Below are 22,435 nucleotides of genomic sequence, written 5' to 3'. Positions count from 1 at the left end.
GGAATGCACCCATCCTATCTGAGCTGAGATGGCTTTCATGGCATAATTTTCCTCCAGAACTTAAATTGACTACTTTTTCCATGATGAACATGGTCATTCTTGATCTATCATGGAGTACGTTGTCAGAAAGTTGGGATGGTTGGAGTCATCTGAAGGTACTATTCTTTTCAGTGATACCCACTATATTTTTGTAGTTGCAGCCTCTTTATTCAATTTATGATGGTTTGATTATTTGATCGTTTTGGTACAGATGGCAAGGAAATTAAAAGTTTTGAATTTGACTGGTTGTGCACGCATGCATAAAACTCCCGACTTATCTTCAAATGTAAATTTAGAGCAGTTGATCCTTGAAAGCTGTGGAAGATTGGTTCAGATTGACGAATCTATAGGGCAGTTGACGCAGTTAGTTTTTTTGAACTTAAGGTTCTGTCGTGAACTTTGCAAACTGCCAGAAGAGATTGCCAACTTAGAATCGCTGGAGGAACTTCTTATCGATTGCACTTCCATAAGAGAAGTCCCGGGGCTGTCAGTAAGTAACTGCAGTTCAATTGGTAATTTAACCTCTCTATCAAGGTTCTCTTTGGAAAATGTTGAAGTTTCTCAACCTCATCTAGAGATTAGAGCGCTTGTAAAGCTTGAACACTTGTCTCTGAGTGGGTGTAAGTTGCTCAAGAAAATTCCAGACTCAATTTGGAATTTGGAATCACTAGTCGTGCTGAATCTGTCCCACACACATATTGCCGAGTTGCCCAAATCACTTGGGAACTTGAAAAATTTGAAAATACTAAGGATGCGTGGTAGTTCCATAAGAAGTATACCCAGTGCAATTGGGATGTTGGAGAAGTTGAAAGAGATAGATGCAGAGTTCTGCCAATGTCTGGAGGGGACAATACCTGAAGATATTGGGAGATTATCATCTTTGGAGATCTTGAAATTTTCAAATACTACAATATGTAACATCCCGAAGCTTCCTGAAAGCCTCCTCAGTTTGCATATTGGTAGTAATTCGATGAAGAGACTTCCGGATCTCTCAAACCTGATAAATCTGACAGAGTTGAATTTGGAGATTTCTCAAGTTCCTGAGTTTTGTTTGGCTGAAGAGGATTCTACCTGTGTGGACATGACTGAGCTTGGACGGGATCCATCACCAAGGTGGATTGGAAATTTATGCAATCTGGAGTCTCTAAAGTTGTCCTGTGACAACATATAACTGTCCTCCATCGAGACATTGGTCTTCTCTCTGAACTCAAAAGACTTGAACTTCTTTGTTTTAACCTGCAGATTCTCCCTAGGCTTCCGTCAAGTTTATTGTGCTTGCTTATTAAATCCTCTCGATCATTGAAAACATCAATAGATCTATCAAATTTCAAGGAACTATTGGAGCTGAGGATCTATTCTTCTGCAATAACAGATTTCCATGGCCTTGAAAGTTTGAAGAATCTTCAAACTTTGGACCTTAGAGCATTGAATACACGTGAGAAATTACCTGATCTTTCAAACTTAAAGAAGCTCAATGAACTGCATTTGGGACACTGTAATAATCTAATCAATCTTCAAAGTATTCAAAGCTTGGGAAATCTGAGAAATTTGAAGCTCATAAATATTCTACAACTCAAGAAATTACCCAATCTTTCAAACTTGATGGAGCTAACTGAACTTCACCTGCTGCAATGTCATAGTCTAACTGAGATTCAAAGCTTTGAGGGTTTGGAGAAGCTGACAGTGCTAAGGCTAGGTGAGCTCCCTCTGCTTGAGAGATTGCCTGATCTCTCAAACTTGAAGAAACTCACAAAACTTGATCTACAGCAGTGTCATAAGCTTGTCAAGATTCTAGGAAGATTAGATTCGCTGGAAGACTTGTGCATCTATGGATGCAACTCTTTGGTTGAGTTGCCTGATCCTTCAAGCTTCAAGAATCTGAAATCTCTGCAATTGCGTGATTGTGAGATGCTACAGACTGACCAGGTTTGGGTCTCGAAATCTGATACATTTGATACGGTATTTGGAAGACCAAGATGTTTGATGATGAGAAGGTTAGGCATCTGTGTGTGTCAATTGGGTAGACATTTTTTCTCGCCATCTCTTCCTTCCTGAAAATGTAGGAAGAGAGTGCACGACTTCCTTATTTGCATACAACTACGTGGATATGCTATTGATTTAGCTAGCCAAAAGTACAATCCGGTTGAAATGTATTTTCTTGTAACTTCTGAACCGGCTTAATTCATTATCCTTTCAAGAACTAATGTAAGTCCTGTTTCTTTATGATCACAATATCTTTTCACTACTGATGAGTGTGGACAGCTCAAAATACGTTGTTCACGTGTCCTCCTGTGAAAGGATTTTTCTACAATAAATGCACATCTTGAGTGAGGAGATGTACTGTGGTATTTTACGAGACATAAGGTGAAAAATGTACTTTGATAAATAGTGCTTGCTCGAATTATCATACCGCCTGATGATACCTATCTATCTAAGCACATTATCATCATCTATAGCTAAGCGGCCATTATGGATGAAGAGGATAGCCTTAACACAACCATGTCTAACTCTGATGAGATCCCCAGGGAGGCTAGCTACAGTCACAGAAGTTGAGGAATTAAAGCGTATAATAAATCTGGTAATTACGTCATTGTGGTTTGTGACATTTAGGCTTGGCCTTGCTCATGCAACCGCAGGTCTCCTCAATCAAGTACATTGCACCCAAGAAGTTGGCCCAGAATTGAAATGCTGCCGTCAACCATGAACCCATTTGATTTGATTTAGTTTTGTAACAAATAGCAGTTTGAGAGAGTGATTCTGAAGCATCCCTGCATCCTATATTTTGGAGTGATATATATGAGTCTAATCATGCCACTTGCTGCACTTCAAGAAAGATTCAAAAGTAAATTTTATGATCCCATCAGAAGTCGAATTTTGAGTTTCTCTGTTAAGGGTGCTTGATAGCAAGATTAAACTATAGGTATCATTCCAGTGTATATGAATATTGGGATGCTCAACTACTGTTTCTCCCCCAAATTCTTTGCCAAGCAAAAGCAAAAAAAATAACAGATATCGTTGCCAATGCAGACAGCAGTACATTTTAATTCCAGGCCAAATTGTCCTATCCAATTGTAGTCGAAACTTCGGAGGAAATTCTGATTGCTTGAAGAACACCAATCCTAAATATTACTACTGGCAATGATGTAGGGCCTGTTTGGTTCAGCATTGCAAATGCTCATTTGGACTCTAAAGTCCTTTGGCCAAATGCAAACGCGTTTGGTTTGTATTTTTGCGCAACTTTGGCAAGATGCAATTGCATCTCCAAAAGAGTCTAAAGGCCTTTAGCCCAATGGAGCTCTTGGGGTGCATTGGCAAGTTGCATCATGGGAATGCAAGTAGCTTGGTTACTGTTCATCTTCTCCAACCTCTCCAAGCTGCTGATCAGAGGCCGACGACCATCGGCGAAGGGATGGCGCGCGCCGGCGACCGCCGCCTGAGGGTCGCCCAACCCCGGCGACCGTCGCCTGGGGTTGCCCGACCCCGCGACCGTCGCCCGGGTCGCCGGACCTCGAGCGAACGCTCGGATCTCGCGACCTGGGGTCGGCCGCTGATCGCGCGACCTGCATGAGCCGCCCGAGGTCGCTCTGGGTCGCCCGAGGTCGTGCGACCCGAGCAACGATCGGATCAGGTTGCGCGCGGCCGTCACCTGGTCACCTACGCGCAACCCCGGGCGACGGCCGCCCGAGGTCACACGACCCAGGCGGCGAGATCTGCCATCCGGCCACCGCGCGACCCCCGCGACCGTCGCCCGAGGTCGCGTGACCCAGGGCGACGATCGCCCGAGGTCACGTGACCCGAGCAGCCGATCCGGCCATTTGGCCGCTGGATCCGACGGTCCGGTCGCCGGATCCGGGGGTCCGGCCGCCGGATCCGGCGGTCTGGCCGGACTTCAAAAAAGAAAATAGATTTTTTTTTTAATTTAATAAAAGTCATTTACAAATGCAAATTTTACCAAACGATATTTGCATTTCGGAAAACCTCATTCATCCAAAGGTATTTGCATTTTGGCAAATGCATTCCCCAAAAGCCGAACCAAACGGGCCCGTAATCAGCCACTTCAGTACCCGTTTTAATTAAATCATTAACTTGAATCTTTGTTGCTAGACTCCAAATGTCACGGTTACTGTCAAATATGTTGATGTTGCGACTTTCCGCTGGTCCATCGCTACCTGTATCAAGAAACCTATAGATGATGATAAATGCTTAGATAACCTGGCATGCCCCTAGGCTCTAGAGCAAGAACACTGAAAGACAATTTACTGATTTCAGTAAAAGCTTAAAAAAAAGTGTTGTAACCGTTGACCCTAATATAATTTTCATAACTGCAAAACTTGCTAGAATATGTCATTGATTATTTGAAATTATATTTGTTGTACTTAAGTATCCTTTTGCAGTATTTTTGGAAAGGATATAAAAGACCGTCCCTAGCTAAGGACAAGGCTGGGTCCCCAAACAAGTAATGGTCGGACACCCTGCCGTCCAGATACCCGGCAAGCTCATCTCTGCACTGCAAGAAAAAAACCGGTGAATTTGAAATTCAGGAGTCTGATGGAGAAAGAAGCTGAACGCCTGTATACTCGACCAATCTTTACGATGTTTCAAAAGGAGTTGATAAATGGCCTATCTCTGGCAATTGAAGAAATTAAGAGCATGGCAACTCTTTGTAAGTTTAAGTTGACTGAAGATGGAAGGACAAAGATTGGCATCGTGGAGTTGGATCCTTTCCATTGGACATTAGCATGTAGTTGCGGGAAGTTTGAGTCGGTCGCTATTTTAGATTTCCATGCTTTGAAAGTTCTCAACTCCGGGAACATTTTCATGGTATCGTCTCGCTACCTATTGAAATGATGGGAAAAATCTGCCAAAGGCAGTGGACACCCCAATGCAGCGACTTCACAGGACAGAGGCCCGGTCAATTTGTTCATCAGTGAGTTTATGCGGAAGCCTTTGCATCTTGTGCATACATGTGCAACTAAGAAGAGGAAGAGAATATCTTTGGAGTCCATAGATTTGGCATTAGAGCAAATTGCAAAGGCTCCGAGAACGGGAAGAAATCATAATCTTTCATGACAATTCAGATGGTAACGATGATATGGGTCAGACCATTTGAGACGACGCTCTCGCAACACAACTCGACTAGGAGAATGCAGCTAAATCTGGGATGGAATTTCCAAGAGTGTAACACAAAGTTGAAGGCCACCCACCAACTGGGAAACCGAAGATAGGGTTAGTAACTTTTTTACCCTAAACAGGATAAGCTCGACAATCCAACAGAGGATTGATCCAATCAGGTCCAAAAAGCTTAAGAGTCTCCAACGTCCGTGTCTGACTGATTTTGGAAACATGCAGATTGACATGAAAGAGGTAATTGGCATATCAATATTTAGGATAGCGGTCGGTGCATCAATTCAATAGCCAATCAATCAGTTTCTCAGTCTCGTTTTTGTGGCTGGCCTCAACAAATTCAACTTCATATCTCATGAATCATGTCCTGAACACTTCCTCAGTTACTTTGATTATGCTTCTCGTATGAATTAATCATCAAAATATGGACATTTTTGCATATATTCTTTATCGTACTTGTGCATGATAATGGAAGGTGAATTAATTAATCAACATTATATATTTCCTTCCTAATGGACCCACGTGCCAGTTGTGTGACTTAACAGCTCAAAAACACAGGATACTCATGAATAGAAAGCAAAATTTGAGATGGTGATGAGGCGAAACTGCGTCGTTCTTGTGGAAGGCCGAGATGCCGGCGATGGAAAAGCGAGCTTCGTCTGTAATGCTGGCGGAACACCCGCTACAGCGCTAGAGGTGTTCGATTGATCTTCTGTAGGAGGAGGACAAATCTGTTCATGTGTCCATATGTTGGCTTGACTCGACAGTGACAACTGCTTGATGACAATTGTCAATTGACACCTATAAGAAGTATTCTCACCTAAAAGTTTGATTGCAATAATCATTTTTATCCTACTTATATTCAATTTGATTTCAGTCAAATGTCACGAGACGATATCAATACTTACCGACTTAACTAACGTCAACTCGGCTATCAATTGACAAAAGATATTCCTATATGGCTTGACTTGATTTTATAGGATTCTCACAGTTAATGTGAGCATTTAACTGTTGATTGTATTCACAAAATTGGCCCACATTATCTATTCACATGTTTAGCTCAACATTTTCCATTACTTAATCAATACCCAAAATCAGTCTTGATCTCTTTTGGTCAATAACTTCACTTTATCACTATGACTAGACTAAAAAGACTTCTATTTGTCTCAATGATCTTTATCACTTTCTCATCAATATTGGCATGAATCAATATCATATTGAAAGCCATAGTCGACAAAGTTACCTTGCCTACAAGTGCAAAATCAATGCTTACCTAGTACACTAAATTCAAACGCCGGAGTCAAATTGTTAGGATTATAAATGCAAACGAATCAGTGGCATTGAAACATGCGAATTCAAAACTCAAAGCATGCTCGATTCCAAAGGTGATGAGCCGCCACGAATCTTGTCTTGCGTGGATATCTAATTTTTTTATTTTTGTGGGAAAAAATGTTGCTCATATACTAACTCAAGGTGTTTGAAAAGAAGAGATGAGATTCAAAACACAGTAAAGCCAAAGGGCTTCATGGGATCAATATCCAAATTGGGAAGTAATAGCCTATTCCTCTGGATTTGGCAATCAGGTCCGCGACCTCATTTGATTCTCTGCTGCGGTGGGCCAGTTTCAGATCCGTGGAGTCCATTGGCAATTGTTTTTTTTTTTTTTGATGACCTACGAACCCCGTACAGCCGATAGCCGGCAAGGTAAACCCTGGGGAATGTTAGCGAAGGACCTACCACCCCGACATCCCGCTTAAGACACCAAATGCCCCCACTGGGTTTCAAACCCCTCAACTTTGGGGAAGGATCAATGGAGCTCTTATCCAACGAAATCACCACGGTCGGTGGTTCATTAGCAATTGTTTAGCCTTTGTGATAAATTAAGTAGCATCAACATTGACACGAAACACACAACACGACATAACATAACACGCCGACACGTCGTTCCTCAAAAATAAAGAATCCAACACGTTAGGACACGTTATATATATAATAAATTATTATTTTTATAATTATTTCAATCAAATTCATAAATAATTAATTAATTAAAAATTCTAGAATGAATTTACATTAAAAACATTAACCCACTATTTATTAATATCATTTATTGTTTTAATTTGAAAAATTCAATCCTATTTCACTTGGGGAAAAAATAAGCGATCCATATTCTGAACTCGCATGTTAGATATGTTAGAAGAGGAGAAAAGAAAAAAAATTAAGAGGTGAATTGTGTATCACGAGGAATGAGAGTAAAAAAAGAAGAGAATATTAGGTTTTTCTTCTTTCTATATTTATTATTTTTATTATTGTGTTTTATTTTTTCACATATATATTATGACCTCATTTTTAAAAATAACCTCGATATCGAATCATATGTTGGGAACTTATATATCAAAATTTCGACTCAAGTGTGAGAGAGTGTTGAGAAAGTTGATCAAGTGTCAGATTTTTCGATACGTGTTAAACGAGTGTCGGAGAGTGTCAAACACGTGTCGAAGTATCCGACACAACACGAAGGCTCTTAGAAAGTATCGGTGCTTCATATGTGATAAGCACCTGAACCGGTGCTATGCTAGAAACGATGGGGGGACACGTGCTCTCTCCTTTCATATTCGGTACATGAAGACGTACGTAAGACCAAAACAAATTTGCTGAAAAGTCGTAGGGCTTATCAACAATTCAATGCTTTGGTTGAGCACGGAACAGTTTAGTATATCGAGATTTTATTTTTTTTTCTTCCCTAATGGAAGGTGACTTTATTAATCAGCCTTTATTTCCTTCCTCATGGACCGACCGCCCAGAGGTGCGATTCAATGTCTCAAAAACAAAAGATACACAAATCAAAAGCAAATCATGCTGCGTCGTTCTTGTGGAGTGCCAAGTCGCCGGCAACGGAAAAACGAGCTCTACCTATGATCTCAGCTGAGCCCACGCAGGATCGCTACAGTGGTTGGCTGATCTTCTAAAGGGAGGACGAATCGTGCATGATCACGACCAATATATTTGTGGTATCCACATGATTAACACCACAAAGGTTCGAGCAAGTCGGATGCCATTTAAAGCTGATTAATTGTTGCAAAGGCTATGCTTGTTTTAGTTTAGATTGTTGGATTGATTAAACAACGTGCGCAATGAATGGTTAGGGAAGGATTTTGTTCACTGAGCGTTGAGGTATTTATTTAAAGATTATTAAAAAAATCTTACATTTCTCAACACTAAATTTTTTCGTGTCGTGTGTAATTAATATTTTATCATCGAACTATTACATATTATCTATGGTTAACAAATGCCATGCAACATTCATTGAGATAATCAACTGAAATAATTATATAATTCTTGTATGATGGAAATTCTACAAGTGATACTGATTACAAATTTATCAAAATATGGAAGTATGTTGCTTTCATGGATGAAATAACGTAGGTTAAGCTTTTCAACTAGAACGATGCGCACTTAAAATAATCTTAATTCATGAAAGACATGAATTAGCTTCTTTAAATAATTGAGGAGATATTCATACGAGATCGGTTAAAATGCAAGTCAAAATTGGAGACAATAGCCAAACAAGAGATTCACCACTAAAAATGATTTACTTGGGAAGCGGATCGAAATAATAAATCCAAACATGGGAACCATTAATTTTAAGTTAATTGAATTTGCATAAAGAAAACAGTGTTTCGTAAGATTTCCACTTCTAATTATTGTTATTCTTATTTTAGAGTCTTAAAGTTACGATTCTTATTTCCAATTTGAGCGCCTAAAATATTCTAGATCCTCCTAATAGAACCAAACAAGAAACGATATTTCGATTTGGCTTAAGACAAGCCAGCTAACAACTATTAAAATAGAAATTTATTATATATTAGGTAAAGCCTGTTTCAATTTTGAGGCATCTGCAAATTTAAATAGTTTCCTAAAAATTTGCTAGAAAGTAAACTTTGAATTGGTCGTCCAGCACAACTACAGAGGGAACGTCCGTGTGCCTAACGGAGGAGAGGGAGCGGAGAGAGAGGAAGTGTCAAGAATTCTGTGAGGCTGGGACCGTCGGTACACGTGGCGAGACTTGAGTGGAGTGCTTCCAATATGAAAAACGTAGTTCTCTATGTGTATTTCCGATGTATTGCGATTCTCGGTTCCATCATTTAGCTGCCATATCGAATAATTTAGAAAAAGTTTGTTTAAGTTAGGCTAACAACGAACGTTGAAATTAATTGTGCCTTGGATTTTTCATTTATTTGAAAGCGGCTAGCATGACCGTGGGCTGAAGGATGATAATGCATCGATCAAATGCCAGCCACATGAGAAAACTAGAAGTCCCTTCGAGCCTGTCTCAATTTTTAACTTCTTTCTTTTTTTTGTTTGAACTCCAATGTTTCCTTATTCTTGACTACAAAGAAAGAAAAATAAATTAAATATAAATAATGACATTTGGAAAACTATCATCACTTATTAAAAAGAAATTGTAGATGTCATTATAAATATTTATTAATCTAAAAGACAAAAAAAAAAAAAAAAACTTGAAACATTGGCTTTACAACTAATAACAAAATCATTGTGTAATGAAATGGTTTTCCATTCCTTTCGCTCAGCTCAGGTCAAATTGTTCTAGAACTTTTCGGCGACTAAAAATCAAGACCAATGATATTGATTATGTATAAAACAAATGAAGTGAAGAAAAAAATCAAAGTAAGAATAATGAACTAGTAGGAACTAGTAAAAAAATTACTCCGTTGATGCAAAACTCGTAAATGAGTGCAGGGACATTAAAATTACAAAATCAATTTTAAGATTATGTGAGTCAAAGCTAAAATTTAAAAAAAAAAATGATATTTTGATTGATTTTTTATACAAATTTTCTTAGTACAACCACGTTCATCGTTTGTACATTATCTTTCTTTTCTCCATCTTATTTTACTTCCTTCGTCTCTCTTTCTCTCCCTCTCCTTCTCACACTCCTTCTCCCACTATTCGCCCCACATAACACGTCTCTCTCCCTCTCTCTAGAAAATATTGCATACTGCATAGTGTTAAGTCCAGGCCCCATGCGTGACGATATTATCTGCTTTGGTTTGGAACCGGCACGATTTTGTTTTTATGGAGTTAACGTTATGAACAAAGAAAGAGATTATTTTCATTTACATCTCTCTCAATTTCCAGCAATTCTTCACCATGCCGAAATGTTTTGGAGTCGCCTAGTCCTCTCCGTCATCCATGCTTGCCGGCCAGGTCTCTCATGGCCACTAGCGAACTTCTTGGTTCCATCGCAGTCTCTACTGATCCATGTTTTCCAAAATTGCTCTAGTCAAAGATAGGCTCTCTCCATTTGTTGATCGAAACTCATAGGATCGCCCTATGAGTCCTAGTAGTAAGTTGAAGGATTATTTTCAACCAATGATTGATAGTTTTGGAGAGGATGTGATGAATTCTTATGGGATCCTGGCTAAAATTTGTTCTAGAATAGAAATATAAATAAAAATGAATGTCCAGCACTACTTAAATATCCTCAAGCTTGCTCGGTGATATATTTCTCTGAATTTTCTATGTTGATTTGAGTCCAATTTTGATGATCAAATCTCTAGCATGCTCCAATTACGTGATTAAAGTGAATTGATTTCAATTTTGTATCATGACGTTCCAATCCATTCATGTGTTATAATAATTGTTCAAGATGTTGGAGGGTATTGGGTTTTAGTGTTCTAAGGTCATGTTTGGTAACCATTCTTGGAACAGCTATTTCTATTCTTTTGTTCTCCGAAATGAAGAAAAATATAAATCCGTTTAGTAAAACTTTTATTTCCGGAAACAAAAATATATTTTTTTGTTCCCGGAAATAGATTTGAAACATAATCAAAAAGTAGAAAAAAGTTGCTTCTTGCTCCTAGGAACAATTTCATAAATCAAGCCTAACTTTTTTTATTTCTTTGTTTTCTTTTCTCCTTCTCTTCTTCTTCTTCCTTCCAATCCCAACTAGTCACCGACCACCGGCTATGACCGGCGATTAACGGGGCCAAGATCAATGAGCTCATTGGAGCCTCGCTAGGTCAAGGCGAGCTTCAATGAGCTCACCAGAAGCTCATCGGCTCACTAAAGAGGCTCGGCCTTGCCAAATCTGTGCAAAACCGAGCCTCGCCAATGGTCAAGTGAGGCCGAGCCTCACGGCCTTGCATGGCCACCGGTGAGACTCAGCCTCACCCAAGTAGCACGAGGTCGGCCTCACCCTGGCCTAGCGAGGCTCAGCCTCACTCGTGGCCAAGCGATTTGGCTAGGTGATTTGGCCAAGCGATCTGGTGAGGCTCGACCTCGCTTGACCACAGGCGAGACTTTGCCTAACCCAGGCAATGCGAGGTTGGCCTTTCCCTGGTTTGGTGAGACTCGGCCTCACCCAAGCAACACGAGGTCGACATTGCCCTAGCCTGGCGAGGCTAAGCCTCCCACCGACTAGCGGAGAGGTCAAGCCTCGCCCAGCCACCAACGAGACTTAGCCTCACCCAAATCTAGCGATGCCAAGGCTTGCCATGGCTAGGCAAGCTCGCCAAACCTTGCCTAGTTGCTGGCCATAGCGGTCAGCAACCAATCACAAAGAAGGAGAAAGAAGAAGAAAAAAGCAAAAATAAAAAAGAAAAAATAAATAATAATATAATAAAAGTATTTAAAAAATTAAGAATCTTACCAAACACATTTTTTTTCTCGACAATAAAAATTTTGTGCGTTACTAAACGTGTTTTTTATTCAGAAATTATTCTCGGGATCAAAATAAAATAAAATAAAAAATCATTTGAGCAAAAATTGTTCCCATAATAATTACTAAATGCGCCATAAGCTTGTTAGAACACTTGTGTATGAGTTTAGATGCATGTTAGATAATTCTTGAAATTTGGAATTCTTGGGTTGAATAGAGGATGACAAATGGGGCTTCAGGAGGTGGCAGCAAAGTTCGTCCGATGAATAGAGAGAAGTTCAAGAGAAGAGGGAGAGGTCATTCTTTTCTGAAATTCTTTTAGAATACGTAAAGAGGAAGATGAAGTTTTCTCGCAAGGGAGGGAGAGTAGAGAGTGGAAAGGAAGAGAGTTGCCTTCCTTCTCTAAAACTTCTAGAAAATGTAAAGAAGAGGATGAAACTTTTCTTGGGAGGAAGAGAGAAAAGGCGGAGATATCAATAAGAGATACGATGATGGAAAAGTAGGAGAGAGGAAAATGTTTGAAATTTCTGCAAAATGTGACCCGCATAGTACATGTGAGATTTAAAACCGCGTTTGATCATCAATTTATCATATCATGCATTTAGTACTTACTTAAAACAAAATAAAGTTGGATATAAGAAGATATAGGCCAAATAAAATTATCTCAAGGCGATGTGAAATAAAAGTTGATGAGATTTCTAATATTCATAATAGGAAAATTATTTTCCTTGAATAACAAATTTCTTAAATTAACAAATTCAAAATTATATATCAATATGAATAATATTTAAATTATAATATAATAAATACAAAATAAGAAAGAATAACAATTTAGTATTTTTTAATTTAATCTTATTTTTATTTATATATTCGAATTTATCTTATAACATAAATTCCATATATAAATAATGTGCATGCTATCAAATAATATACATGATATAATGTGAATATATCCAATTTTATTATTAGAATTATCAAATAGTAAATTGAGAATAGTATAATCTTTATATTTCAATTCTATCCAGTCATATTTTGATTAGAAATTCAGACGATCAAAGATAGTCTAAGTAAATTGACCTCTTGTTGACTTCTCTTTTCGACCAAAGCCATTGTTGACTTGGCAAGACAAGCCCATACAAAATTTTCTCTTTTTCTTCTTTTTTGGGTTGGAATATATTTTAATTTTCGTGATCTTCTAATTCCGTACATTCTCTCTTTTCTCTATTGTCTATCTTGGCCTAAACACCCCCTCTCTCCCTCATCTCTCTCTCTCTCATCTCTCTCCATCTCCCCCGCATAAACACCTCTCTCTCTCTCTCTCTCTCTCTTCTCTCTCTCTTTCTCTTTCTTGTCTTTCTCCAAGCACACCCCTGTTTCTCTCCTTCTCCCATCGGAGAAGTGAAAATTAGGGGTGTGCATGGTCCGGCGGGCGGTTCCGACCTAGAACCGGAACCGCCCGCTAAGGACCAGCCTCCAAAAATTGGAACCGAGATCCACCCGTTTGTTGCATGGATCCACCCGGAACTGCACCGCCGGTTCGATCTCGGTTCCCGGTGGATCCATGGAACCGATCTTAACGCGAAATAATTTGGTTTTCAACATAGAACGGTCGCAAACAATTTTCCACGGCCGTGGAGGGTGGCGGCGACCGCGAGGGGGCGAACAGCGGCGGTGGAGGAGTAGCAATATAATCTAGGGAGCTCTCTATACAGGAGCTCCATCGACGGTCTATGCTCAAGTTCTCTCTTCTCATGCATTTACATGGCAGGTTAGGCCATGTTACTTTTCCTTCGGACCGTAGCTTTTCGATCTACATTTTCTTAGAAAATATCCGGAGAAGGACATATTTCATTGCCTTAAACAAATCACAGGGTGCAAGCTAATTTTAAGTGCATTTCGTGACGCCCATGTGGTGGTTGAGGTCCTGTGGTTGCTTCTTGTGGTTAATCCAATACAGGGAATATTAATCAATATTTATGGTCAATTGGGCTATCAGAATTTTTGGGTTGGCCTTTTGACACACCCGTTTCTAGCTAGTAGCTTTTAATATGTCTGGCATCTAAAAAAGAAAACAATTCAACCTGGTTATTGTCGAGGCATAGTTTTATCTCGCTTAGGTTCCCGGTTATGCTTCTTTTATGGGAGATTTATGTAAAGAAAGTCAACTTACATCTTACGTGTGAAATGTAGGATTGTAACATATTTTGGTTCATAATCTGTTTCAATTCTCAAGGCAAAAGCCACAAACATGCAAGTTTGGAGACTACAGTTTTCAGCGACTATATTTAGTGAAAATTGTAACTATGAAAGCCAAAAAGGCTAATCTAGGATTTCTTTTAGTAATTTTTTTTAATATTAAAAAGGTTCCGGTCCGGTCCGGGTGGGCGGATCCGCTCATGGAACCGGGAATCGGACCGGTTCCCTCAAGAACCGCCGGTTCCAGTCTGGTTCCAGGCGATCCGGGCGGTTCCCGGGTATTTTGCACACCCGTAGTGAAAATCATAGGGGGACCCACCACTGACTCAGAAGAAGAGAAGACCAGTGCACCAATCAATGTGCTTCACTTCCCTGACTCCACTTCTCCCATAATAGCATAGGTCAGATTTGTTAGTTAGTGCGCTTTTTTTCTAAATTAGCTCCAAAAGAGAGGGAAAAGAGACCTTTTTTTTTTTTTAAAGAAATTTTTAGAAAATTTAGGCTCCGTTCGTTTCACGGAAAATAATTTCCGAGAAAACATTTTCCATATTTTTCGGTGTTCATTTCACGGAAAATGAATTCATTAGGGAAAATGTTTTTCATCAAAGGAAAAAAGACTTTTAAAGTAGAGGAAAATGTTTTCCACTTTTTAAAAGTGGAAAACATTAACCACTAGGGGTTCGCCCAAGGCCACCCTTCCAATTTGGAAGGGGGAGGTGGGGGTTCAAATCTCCATATTCTCGGGGGGATTAGGGTGGGGACGATTTCATTTTAGGAGTGGGTTTCGACTCTTACGCTCCGCAATGAGACAGGGCAAAAGTCTCGAGAGTGAGTGTTAAAGTAAAATTAGAGTAGGACCGACAAAAAAAAAAAAAAAAACACTTGATCTCTCTTATCTCATACTTCTACAAATCCTCACTTTTCCCTTCCATTTCTTCTTCTTATTTTCTTTTTTTATTCGAATTATTTTTTAATTTTAATTTTCTTTTTAATTTGAATTATTTTTAATTTCCTTTTTTTCTTTTCTTTTTTTCTTTTTTTTTTTTTCTTTTTCTTTTCTTTGTTTATCATCTTCTTCTTTCTTGGCTAGTCGTCGAATCAGGTGAACCTCAAGTTTGTCGATCTTAAACTCGCGCTCGTCAATCTGGTGAGCCTCGAGTTTAACGCTCGCGCTTGCCAATCTGGTGAGCGGAAAATATTTTCCTTACCGAACACCGGAAATATTTTCTGAAACATTTTCAGGTTTTAGCCAAACACCATAAAATATTGTCATTTTCCTGGAAAATAACTGGGAAAATATTTTCCGGAAATGACCCATTTTCCGCGAAATGAACAAACCCTTAAAGTGGAGGACGAAGGCACTCTTTGATAACCATCCAAATAGTGCCTGATTCTAATTTTTTTGTTCCCGAGATCAGTTTGGGAATAGAATTGTGTTTGGTAAAATTTTTATTCTCGAGAACAAATTTCTATTTTTTTTGTTTCCGGAAGTAGATTTGGAACATAATTAAGAATAAAAAAAAAAAAAGTTGATTCTCGTTGGGAACAAATTTAAGAATCAAAACTAACTCTTCTTTCATTTTCTCTTCTTCTTCTTTTCTTTTCTTCTTCTTCATCGACCGCCATCCCGTGCCACCGTCCGCCACCGTTCGCCGCCGCCACCACGCCGCCACCGGGCAGCCGGTCCGACGAGCTCACCGGAGGCAAGCCCAACCACCAGCGAGGGCAAGAGGGCCTTGGCGAGGCCGGGCGAGCCTCGCCCAATTGCCGACGAGGCTCGCCGCCAGGGCCGCGACTCTTCTGAGGTCGCTGCCCTCGTCGGCCGATCACCGTCCAAAGAATCGCCGAAGAAGAAGAATAGGAGAAAAGGAAAAAAAAAGTATTTAAAAATTAAAAAAATTAATTTAGAACAAAATCGATGAACACGGTACCAAATGCAATTTTATTTCAGAATCAAAAATTTTGGACAGCTTACCAAATGGCTTAAAATGCTTAGAAATTATTTCCGGAACAAAATAAAAAAAAAAAAATCATTTATGATCGAATCTGTTCTCGGGAACAGAATCATTACCAAATGTGCCTAGTCTATCGGGAGGGGAAAAGGAAGGGCATAAAAAGTTAGCAACGCAACCACCGGCCGTGGTAGCTCAGTTGGGTAGGCTTCGATCTTTGAGGAGAGGTTGGGAGTTCAAAGCCTCTCGCAACGCAAGTTATGGGCCATTAGGTGATTAACGCGTGGCGTCGGGATAGTGGTCTCCCCGCTAGCAACACCTGAAAATTTACGTGGCGGCTGTTGGCCAAGGCAGTTCATCCAGCATAAAAAAAAAAAAAAAAATCAGCAACGCAGGAGCAATGGAAAAGTAACGGAGGGAGAGAGAGGAAGGGGCGTTTCGATATTTCTGCAAAGTGGGACCCGTACCGTACATCTCCCCATAATTCGGAACATGCTCTCTCTCATTCTCTCTCTCATCTCCCCCTCCTCTCTCTCTCTCTCTCTCCGCATGAGCCCCTCTCTCCCCTCCCTCTCCGCCTCCCCGCACAAACACACTCCTCCCTCTCCATCCCCCTCTCCCATACGAAAAGTGAGAAGTGAAATCATGGAGGAGGGAACCCACCCAGACCACCTATCGGCTCCGCTTCCCTCAAACACCTCTCCCATAATTAGCATCCCCCAATTTTACTATTCTTTTACCCATTGTGTTCATCCAACCTACTGACGTCGTGGGAAGAGCAGATCATGACTCTTTCTGCCTCCTCCATGGCAACTTATTACTCATGGCCGATGTCATGGACATCTGCTTATCTAACGACGACGCTTTGGATTGCGGACAAAGTTAGGGTGGTTGGAGAGTGAGCTCTTGTTTCCGACGTGGATCACACACAGAAGAAAGTGCCAAATCTTCCATTATGCTTGACATGACGAGCGAGTACGGTTTCAAGGTGGAACTAGAAACCAGTCCAGTTCCAGGTTCTATTGAAATCTTGTTCAATCCTTGATTCCAAACCTTATAGCACCTTTGATTCCTACTAGATCAAGAACTGAGAACTAACGAAATCCTACAATAGTAATTGACTTAGGTTTGGGTAAGTGATGTTTATACATTTTTATATTGTAATTCATTTATTTATCTAATAAGTTTATGTTTTATTTGATGTACTCTTTCCTTTTTTTCAAATATCGATTGTCTTAATAAAGAGATTATCATCGGTATATAGAATTTATGAGTTGAAGTGCAATGAATATATGGGATGAGGAACCACCGGTTGTGGTGGCTCACTTTGGGTAGGCTTCAATAAACCTTTGCGAGAGAGGTGAGGAGTTCGAAACTTTTGTAAAGCAAAGATTCTGGCGAAGTTACTTGTGACTTAAGTGTGCTGCCGGGAGTGGTGGCTCCTCACGCTTATGTAGCACCTGGGGGTTTACGCTTCGGCTACCGGCTGAGGCGGTTCCTCCAAAGTCCAAAATATATATAGGGATGAGGCTTTCTAATAATGACTTTAGTTTAATTAATAGTAATTTTAATTTAAAATTATTTTTAAGTTATTAACAATATATGTTGTTTCTTTTCCTTTTAGGTAGTTAGAATTTAGAGTAACTTTTCATGAATGATTGAGCATTGAAGTTTTATAATTTAGGTTTTATGTTACGTGTTTTGAACTTTTTATTGTTTATTTATTTTTTATGCGTTCATCTTAAATGGCTTGTTGCTATTGAAAAATAGGAAACTTTCATTTTTGTTATTATGTTCACTTTCATTTTGCTTAAATAAAAATAAAACAAAAAAGGAAATTGGTTGGTTCCCAAGTAGATCCTAGAACTCATAACAAGATAAGTTTCAAGTTCTGAAGTATGCAAAGTAAATTTCAGATTTCAAAAAATGAAGAACCTATTTCGATAGTTAGATTTCAAGTTAAACTTGAATGAATTCTAAAACCGCTCGTCGCTGCTACAAATAACCACATGAGCAGTAATGGCTCACCGTTGTCCGGGTGCCTTTGCAACTGTGAATAACCTTGTGAGAAAAACAGCCTTAACTGAAGTAGCACAATATGGTCAGAAAGTTAGATTGTGGAGTCCATTTGAAAGGCTGCCCAAACGCTGGCTCCTAATTTCATGCTTTTTTTCTTTTCCTTTTCTCCTTTCCTCCTGATAATGCGATGGAGCTCGAACGCTCGATTACTTCCCTAGTGGTCGTAACAGTCCCAATCCCATGCGAACGGGTTATTACAAGAGCACAAAATTGCAATTAATAATTCATGCGGATGCTATTTTTTCAGGGATAGTTCACTTGATGCAGAACCTGCTAACCAAGTTATTTGCATCTTCTCGAGACTAGATATTCATGAATTGGAAAGAACCTGTGAGCATGACTTGTCCTGTACTGTAGCCAACAGAAAGCATCTTGGTGATGATGAGCAGAAGAAACATTACAGAGAAAAACAAAGGCTTCATAGAGACAGGTGATGGCTCATAAATCGCTTCGGAAATCATTGTGCCACTGCTACGGCACCAATGCTCACTGCGCAGCCAGGTGCTAAAAACGAGAAGAGCCGTGAGAGAAGAATCACTGAAAGATGTAGAGTCGCCGTGGTTGCCACAATTAGAGACTTCTTTGAGAAGGAGAGAGCTTGTTCAGAGCCCATCTTCTTCTCGACTCTCTCTCTCTCTCTCTCCATGTCTCTTTATTTCTGATGAGTGAGAGTTGCAAGAAACGGAGGTGACAAGAATGAATCTTCAATGAATATAAAGGAATCAAAGAATTAGACTTTTGGGTGTGTGAAATTGTGACTTTACATCTGAAAGTTTCTGGTTCAAGGCCACATGAGTTTATGCTGAAGGCTTCGCATTTCGCCCATATGTCTGCAAATAAGAAAAGAGAATAAGCTACGAGGTTAATAGATTTGGCAGTGGAGCACATTGCAAAGGTTCTGAAAACGGAAGAAGGGGCAGTTGCTCTTGACGATCCAGACGGTAGGGATGATACGGATCGGACTATATGTGATGTGAGTATGCAGCTACCTGGGATGGGATGTCCAAGAGTGAAACGCAAAGTGGAAGGCCATTGCCCAGCTGGGAAACCAAAGACTCAAAAACACAACTCAAACAAGAAAATGCAGCTAAATCTGGGATGGGATGTCCAAGAGTGAAACGCAAAGTGGAAGGCCATTGCCCAGCTGGGAAACCAAAGACAGGGTTAGTCTCTTCCTTACAAAAGTGTTACTCAAGGCAACAAATTGAGGGGGAGCTTTGATCAATTATGGAAAAATCTTTTTTGATTGATCGTGATCTTATTATGGATGGAAGGAAAGGTAATTGTGTCTGCCCTGTGTCCTTTTTGGAAATTATATGTCATATTTTCTACGTGAATCCATCATTATCGCTTTTTGATTATGACAAAAAGGGGAGAAGATATGAATATGCATATGTGCTAATTGCAATTATTTTCTTTAAATTTTTAAAAGCATGTTTACAAATCTGCATATTCAGAGATTGTTTTGTCCACCTCAGACTGCATTATCTCAGTAGGATTAGTCTTCTCATGATGGTAACTATTATCACCGATCAAGAACGACAACTAGAAGTACTACTTATTAGGCCAAAACATGAACTATTTTTTTTATTTTTTTTTGCCTCAAACAGGATACGCTCGACAATCAAACAGAGGATTGACCCAACCAGGTCCACAACGTGCCTACATATGGGATTAGAGCCTCCAACATCCATGTCTGACCGACTTTCAAATAATGCAGATTGACATGAAAGATGTAATTGGCGTTTCAACATTTAGGATAGAGGTCAGTGCATGAACTTAATAGCCAATCGTTCAGTTTCTGAGTTCTGTTTTTGTGGCTGCCCTCAACGAATCATTCAACTTCACATACCGTGAATTTTGTCCCAAACACTTCCTATTGATGCAAACATCCCCACAAATGTTAGTGAATGGATTTGTCAGGCGGGCGTCACGAGAATAATGCCTTCATTATGACACTGTTTTGTTCCACCTGGTTGAGACTTGAGCCATCGTTGTCACAAGTTGCTCAAATGACTGCAACACTGTCTCCTTCAGCAATTACTCACTTACATCCTTGATGGCGAGGACTACTGCAGCGGCCTCAGATGACTCTGGATCGTTGCCTTCATCTTGTTAGAATAATGTCTTAAAATAATGCAGTTAGTTAATGGCAAATAGTTGGTCGATGTGTAACCTGGGAAAAAAAAAGCAATGATATATATAAATGTGATAATTAGGAATATAAGGAGTATTGCCCATTCAGGTAATCAATTGTAGGACAAAGAGAGGACTATTAACAGATATACAAGGCGCTGTAAGGCACCGTTTCTGAAAAACAAGCTGAGGTCATTCTTATCCTGCATGGTTTACTCACTGCACCAACTCCAGTTCTTCCATCTGCACAATGTGCCCTTCCCCTGCACCTCCTGCTGAGCTCAAATCATCCACTCAGGATCCTCAATGCAAACAAGCTGTCACACCCCAAAACTACAAGGAATGGGGATGACATGGCCAACCTTCCATGAATTATGTATATCTCAAGCTATATATATACATATCAGATAACTTAACAAGTTTGTTGCAACATTAGAGTTTTTATAATCTACCAAAAAGAAATATACATTTAAAACTTAACCAGTCCAACCACTAGCAAAAATTATATACACCACTTTCTTAAACCATACCCAAAATAGAACTCCCAAAAGTTTTCCAAAAGCATTCTTGTCTTACTAGTTGCTAACCTTGGGACCTGAAACATTGAAGATGAATGGAATAAGCAACCATAGCTCAGTGAGTAGTATATATCATAAAAGCATATCAAGCTTCCACATTACTCATTTAAAACTCAAGGCATGACTCATTATTGCCAAACAAAATATGATAACTTGCAAGAACAAAATGTGTTAAATGTTACCTCAACCTAGCTATATCAAATAGCCAAATTTTCCATTCATCCATAATAACAAAACCAGCATGAACTCATCCTATCTCATATCAATGGTTCATTCCACACTCAATATCCAAACTCAAGGCCCTAAAGGTGACTCCCACGAAATTGCGTTATCGTGTAGCACTTAGCCCTCGACCACATATAGCAATAGTACAAGGCCCTAGAGGTGGCTCCCACGAAATTACGTTATCATGTAACACTTAGTTCTTTACTATGCATGTCAGTAGTACAAAGCCCTAGAGGTGACTCCCATGTGACTCAAGTCGCCATGTAGCACTTCGCCCTTGACTACAAGGCTCTAGAGGTGACTCACACGAAATTTCGTTGTCGTGTAGCACTTAGTCCTTTACTACCACACATTTGATTTCCTCAACACAACACATATCATGTTTTAATAGTCATCACATAACCACATAAATCGATTATACCCAAAACAGCATACATAACCCTTCAAGAGAGATTTGTCGAATCATCTCACAATAACTCAATATTACCGAGTACTATATCCATCAATATATAACAAATAGGTCCTCATTTCCTCACAAGTATATGTCGGTTAATCTTACCTTAGTACATGAGTTACACAAAACCAAAGATGACATTAGTACTACTCACCTGGGGATGCCCCAAAATCAAATAACGTGTGTGTTATTTGATCCTTCGATCTCGCGATCCTACCAAATGAGCGAGAATCAACATTAAGTTTTGGTAGCACGCCACATCAACCACGAAACGGTTATATTATATCTAAATGTTAACAAAACGATTCCTATGCGCTAATAAATCGCATACCCAAAATAATTATTCAAGCCGTTTGTAACACGACACTTGAGTGTAAAACTTAGTTACACTATAATTTTCTCTATCGAACCCTGTTATTAACATACTTATAGTCCATAGAGAGCCCTTCCATCATACTACAATAATCCCAACTTGACCGTCCCAAAATCAAACCGAAAATTAACAAAATAAGGGCTCGAAACTGCTGGACGCACACTATTCACTGTGCGCAGGAAACTTCAAAATTTTGTTTCGAGAAAACTGTAAGTTCAAATCACGATCCGTAAAATCCCACGGCTCCACACCCTAAAATATCATTTCTACAAAAATACGCGGCTCAACGACTCCAAAATTGGACTTCGATGCTTTATTTTCCAAATATTTTGAATTGGAGCCCTAAACCCGTAAATTACTTCGATTGGACGAATAATGGGCCTAATCTCTTACCGGGTGCTGCGTTATAAAGTTGAGCCGGCTTGGCGAGGCATCCGTGGTATGCACGTGCCAAAAACCCTTTCTTCTTTTCCCCCTTCTTCTCCTTCTTCCGCTTCTTCTTCTTCTTCTTCTCTCCTTTTTGGTCGAGGGAGCTCTCTGCTGTCCTTTTTAACCGAGCCCTCCCCTCCCTTCCTTTTTACTTTTTTGACTTTTCAACTT

General features: G+C 39.7%; 1 protein-coding gene and 1 long non-coding RNA gene across 2 annotated transcripts; one reads left to right on the top strand and one right to left on the bottom strand.

Annotated features, from left to right (window-relative positions):
- Window positions 1-250: 250 nt before the first annotated feature.
- Window positions 251-4,266, top strand: LOC120290670 (disease resistance protein RPV1-like). The gene is made up of 3 exons (XM_039307023.1): window positions 251-1,152; window positions 1,680-1,998; window positions 4,144-4,266. Exons 1-3 carry the CDS (start codon window positions 251-253, stop codon window positions 4,264-4,266), a joined length of 1,344 nt encoding a protein of 447 aa, XP_039162957.1.
- A 16,111-nt stretch (window positions 4,267-20,377) lies between these two features.
- Window positions 20,378-22,339, bottom strand: LOC104430654. The gene is made up of 3 exons (XR_001983440.2): window positions 22,229-22,339; window positions 21,617-21,675; window positions 20,378-20,800 (listed from the first exon to the last, which is right to left on the bottom strand). It is a non-coding gene; the product is annotated as an uncharacterized LOC104430654 (long non-coding RNA).
- Between the last annotated feature and the right edge of the window lie 96 nt (window positions 22,340-22,435).

This window comes from Eucalyptus grandis, chromosome 2 (assembly GCF_016545825.1).
Source record: "Eucalyptus grandis isolate ANBG69807.140 chromosome 2, ASM1654582v1, whole genome shotgun sequence".
NCBI lineage: Eukaryota > Viridiplantae > Streptophyta > Magnoliopsida > Myrtales > Myrtaceae > Eucalyptus > Eucalyptus grandis.
The sequence above is the reverse complement of the archived record's forward strand: the minus strand, read 5'-3'. Positions and strand labels throughout refer to the sequence as shown.

Excerpts from the sequence above, each read along its gene's own strand:
- LOC120290670 (XM_039307023.1), top strand. The coding sequence starts at position 251 with ATGGCAAGGAAATTAAAAGTTTTGAATTTGACTGGTTGTGCACGCATG. Across the intron at positions 1,153-1,679 it reads GGACGGGATCCATCACCAAG|TCTAACTGAGATTCAAAGCT; the intron begins GTGGATTGGAAA and ends GCAATGTCATAG. Across the intron at positions 1,999-4,143 it reads AATCTGATACATTTGATACG|ACTCCAAATGTCACGGTTAC; the intron begins GTATTTGGAAGA and ends CTTTGTTGCTAG.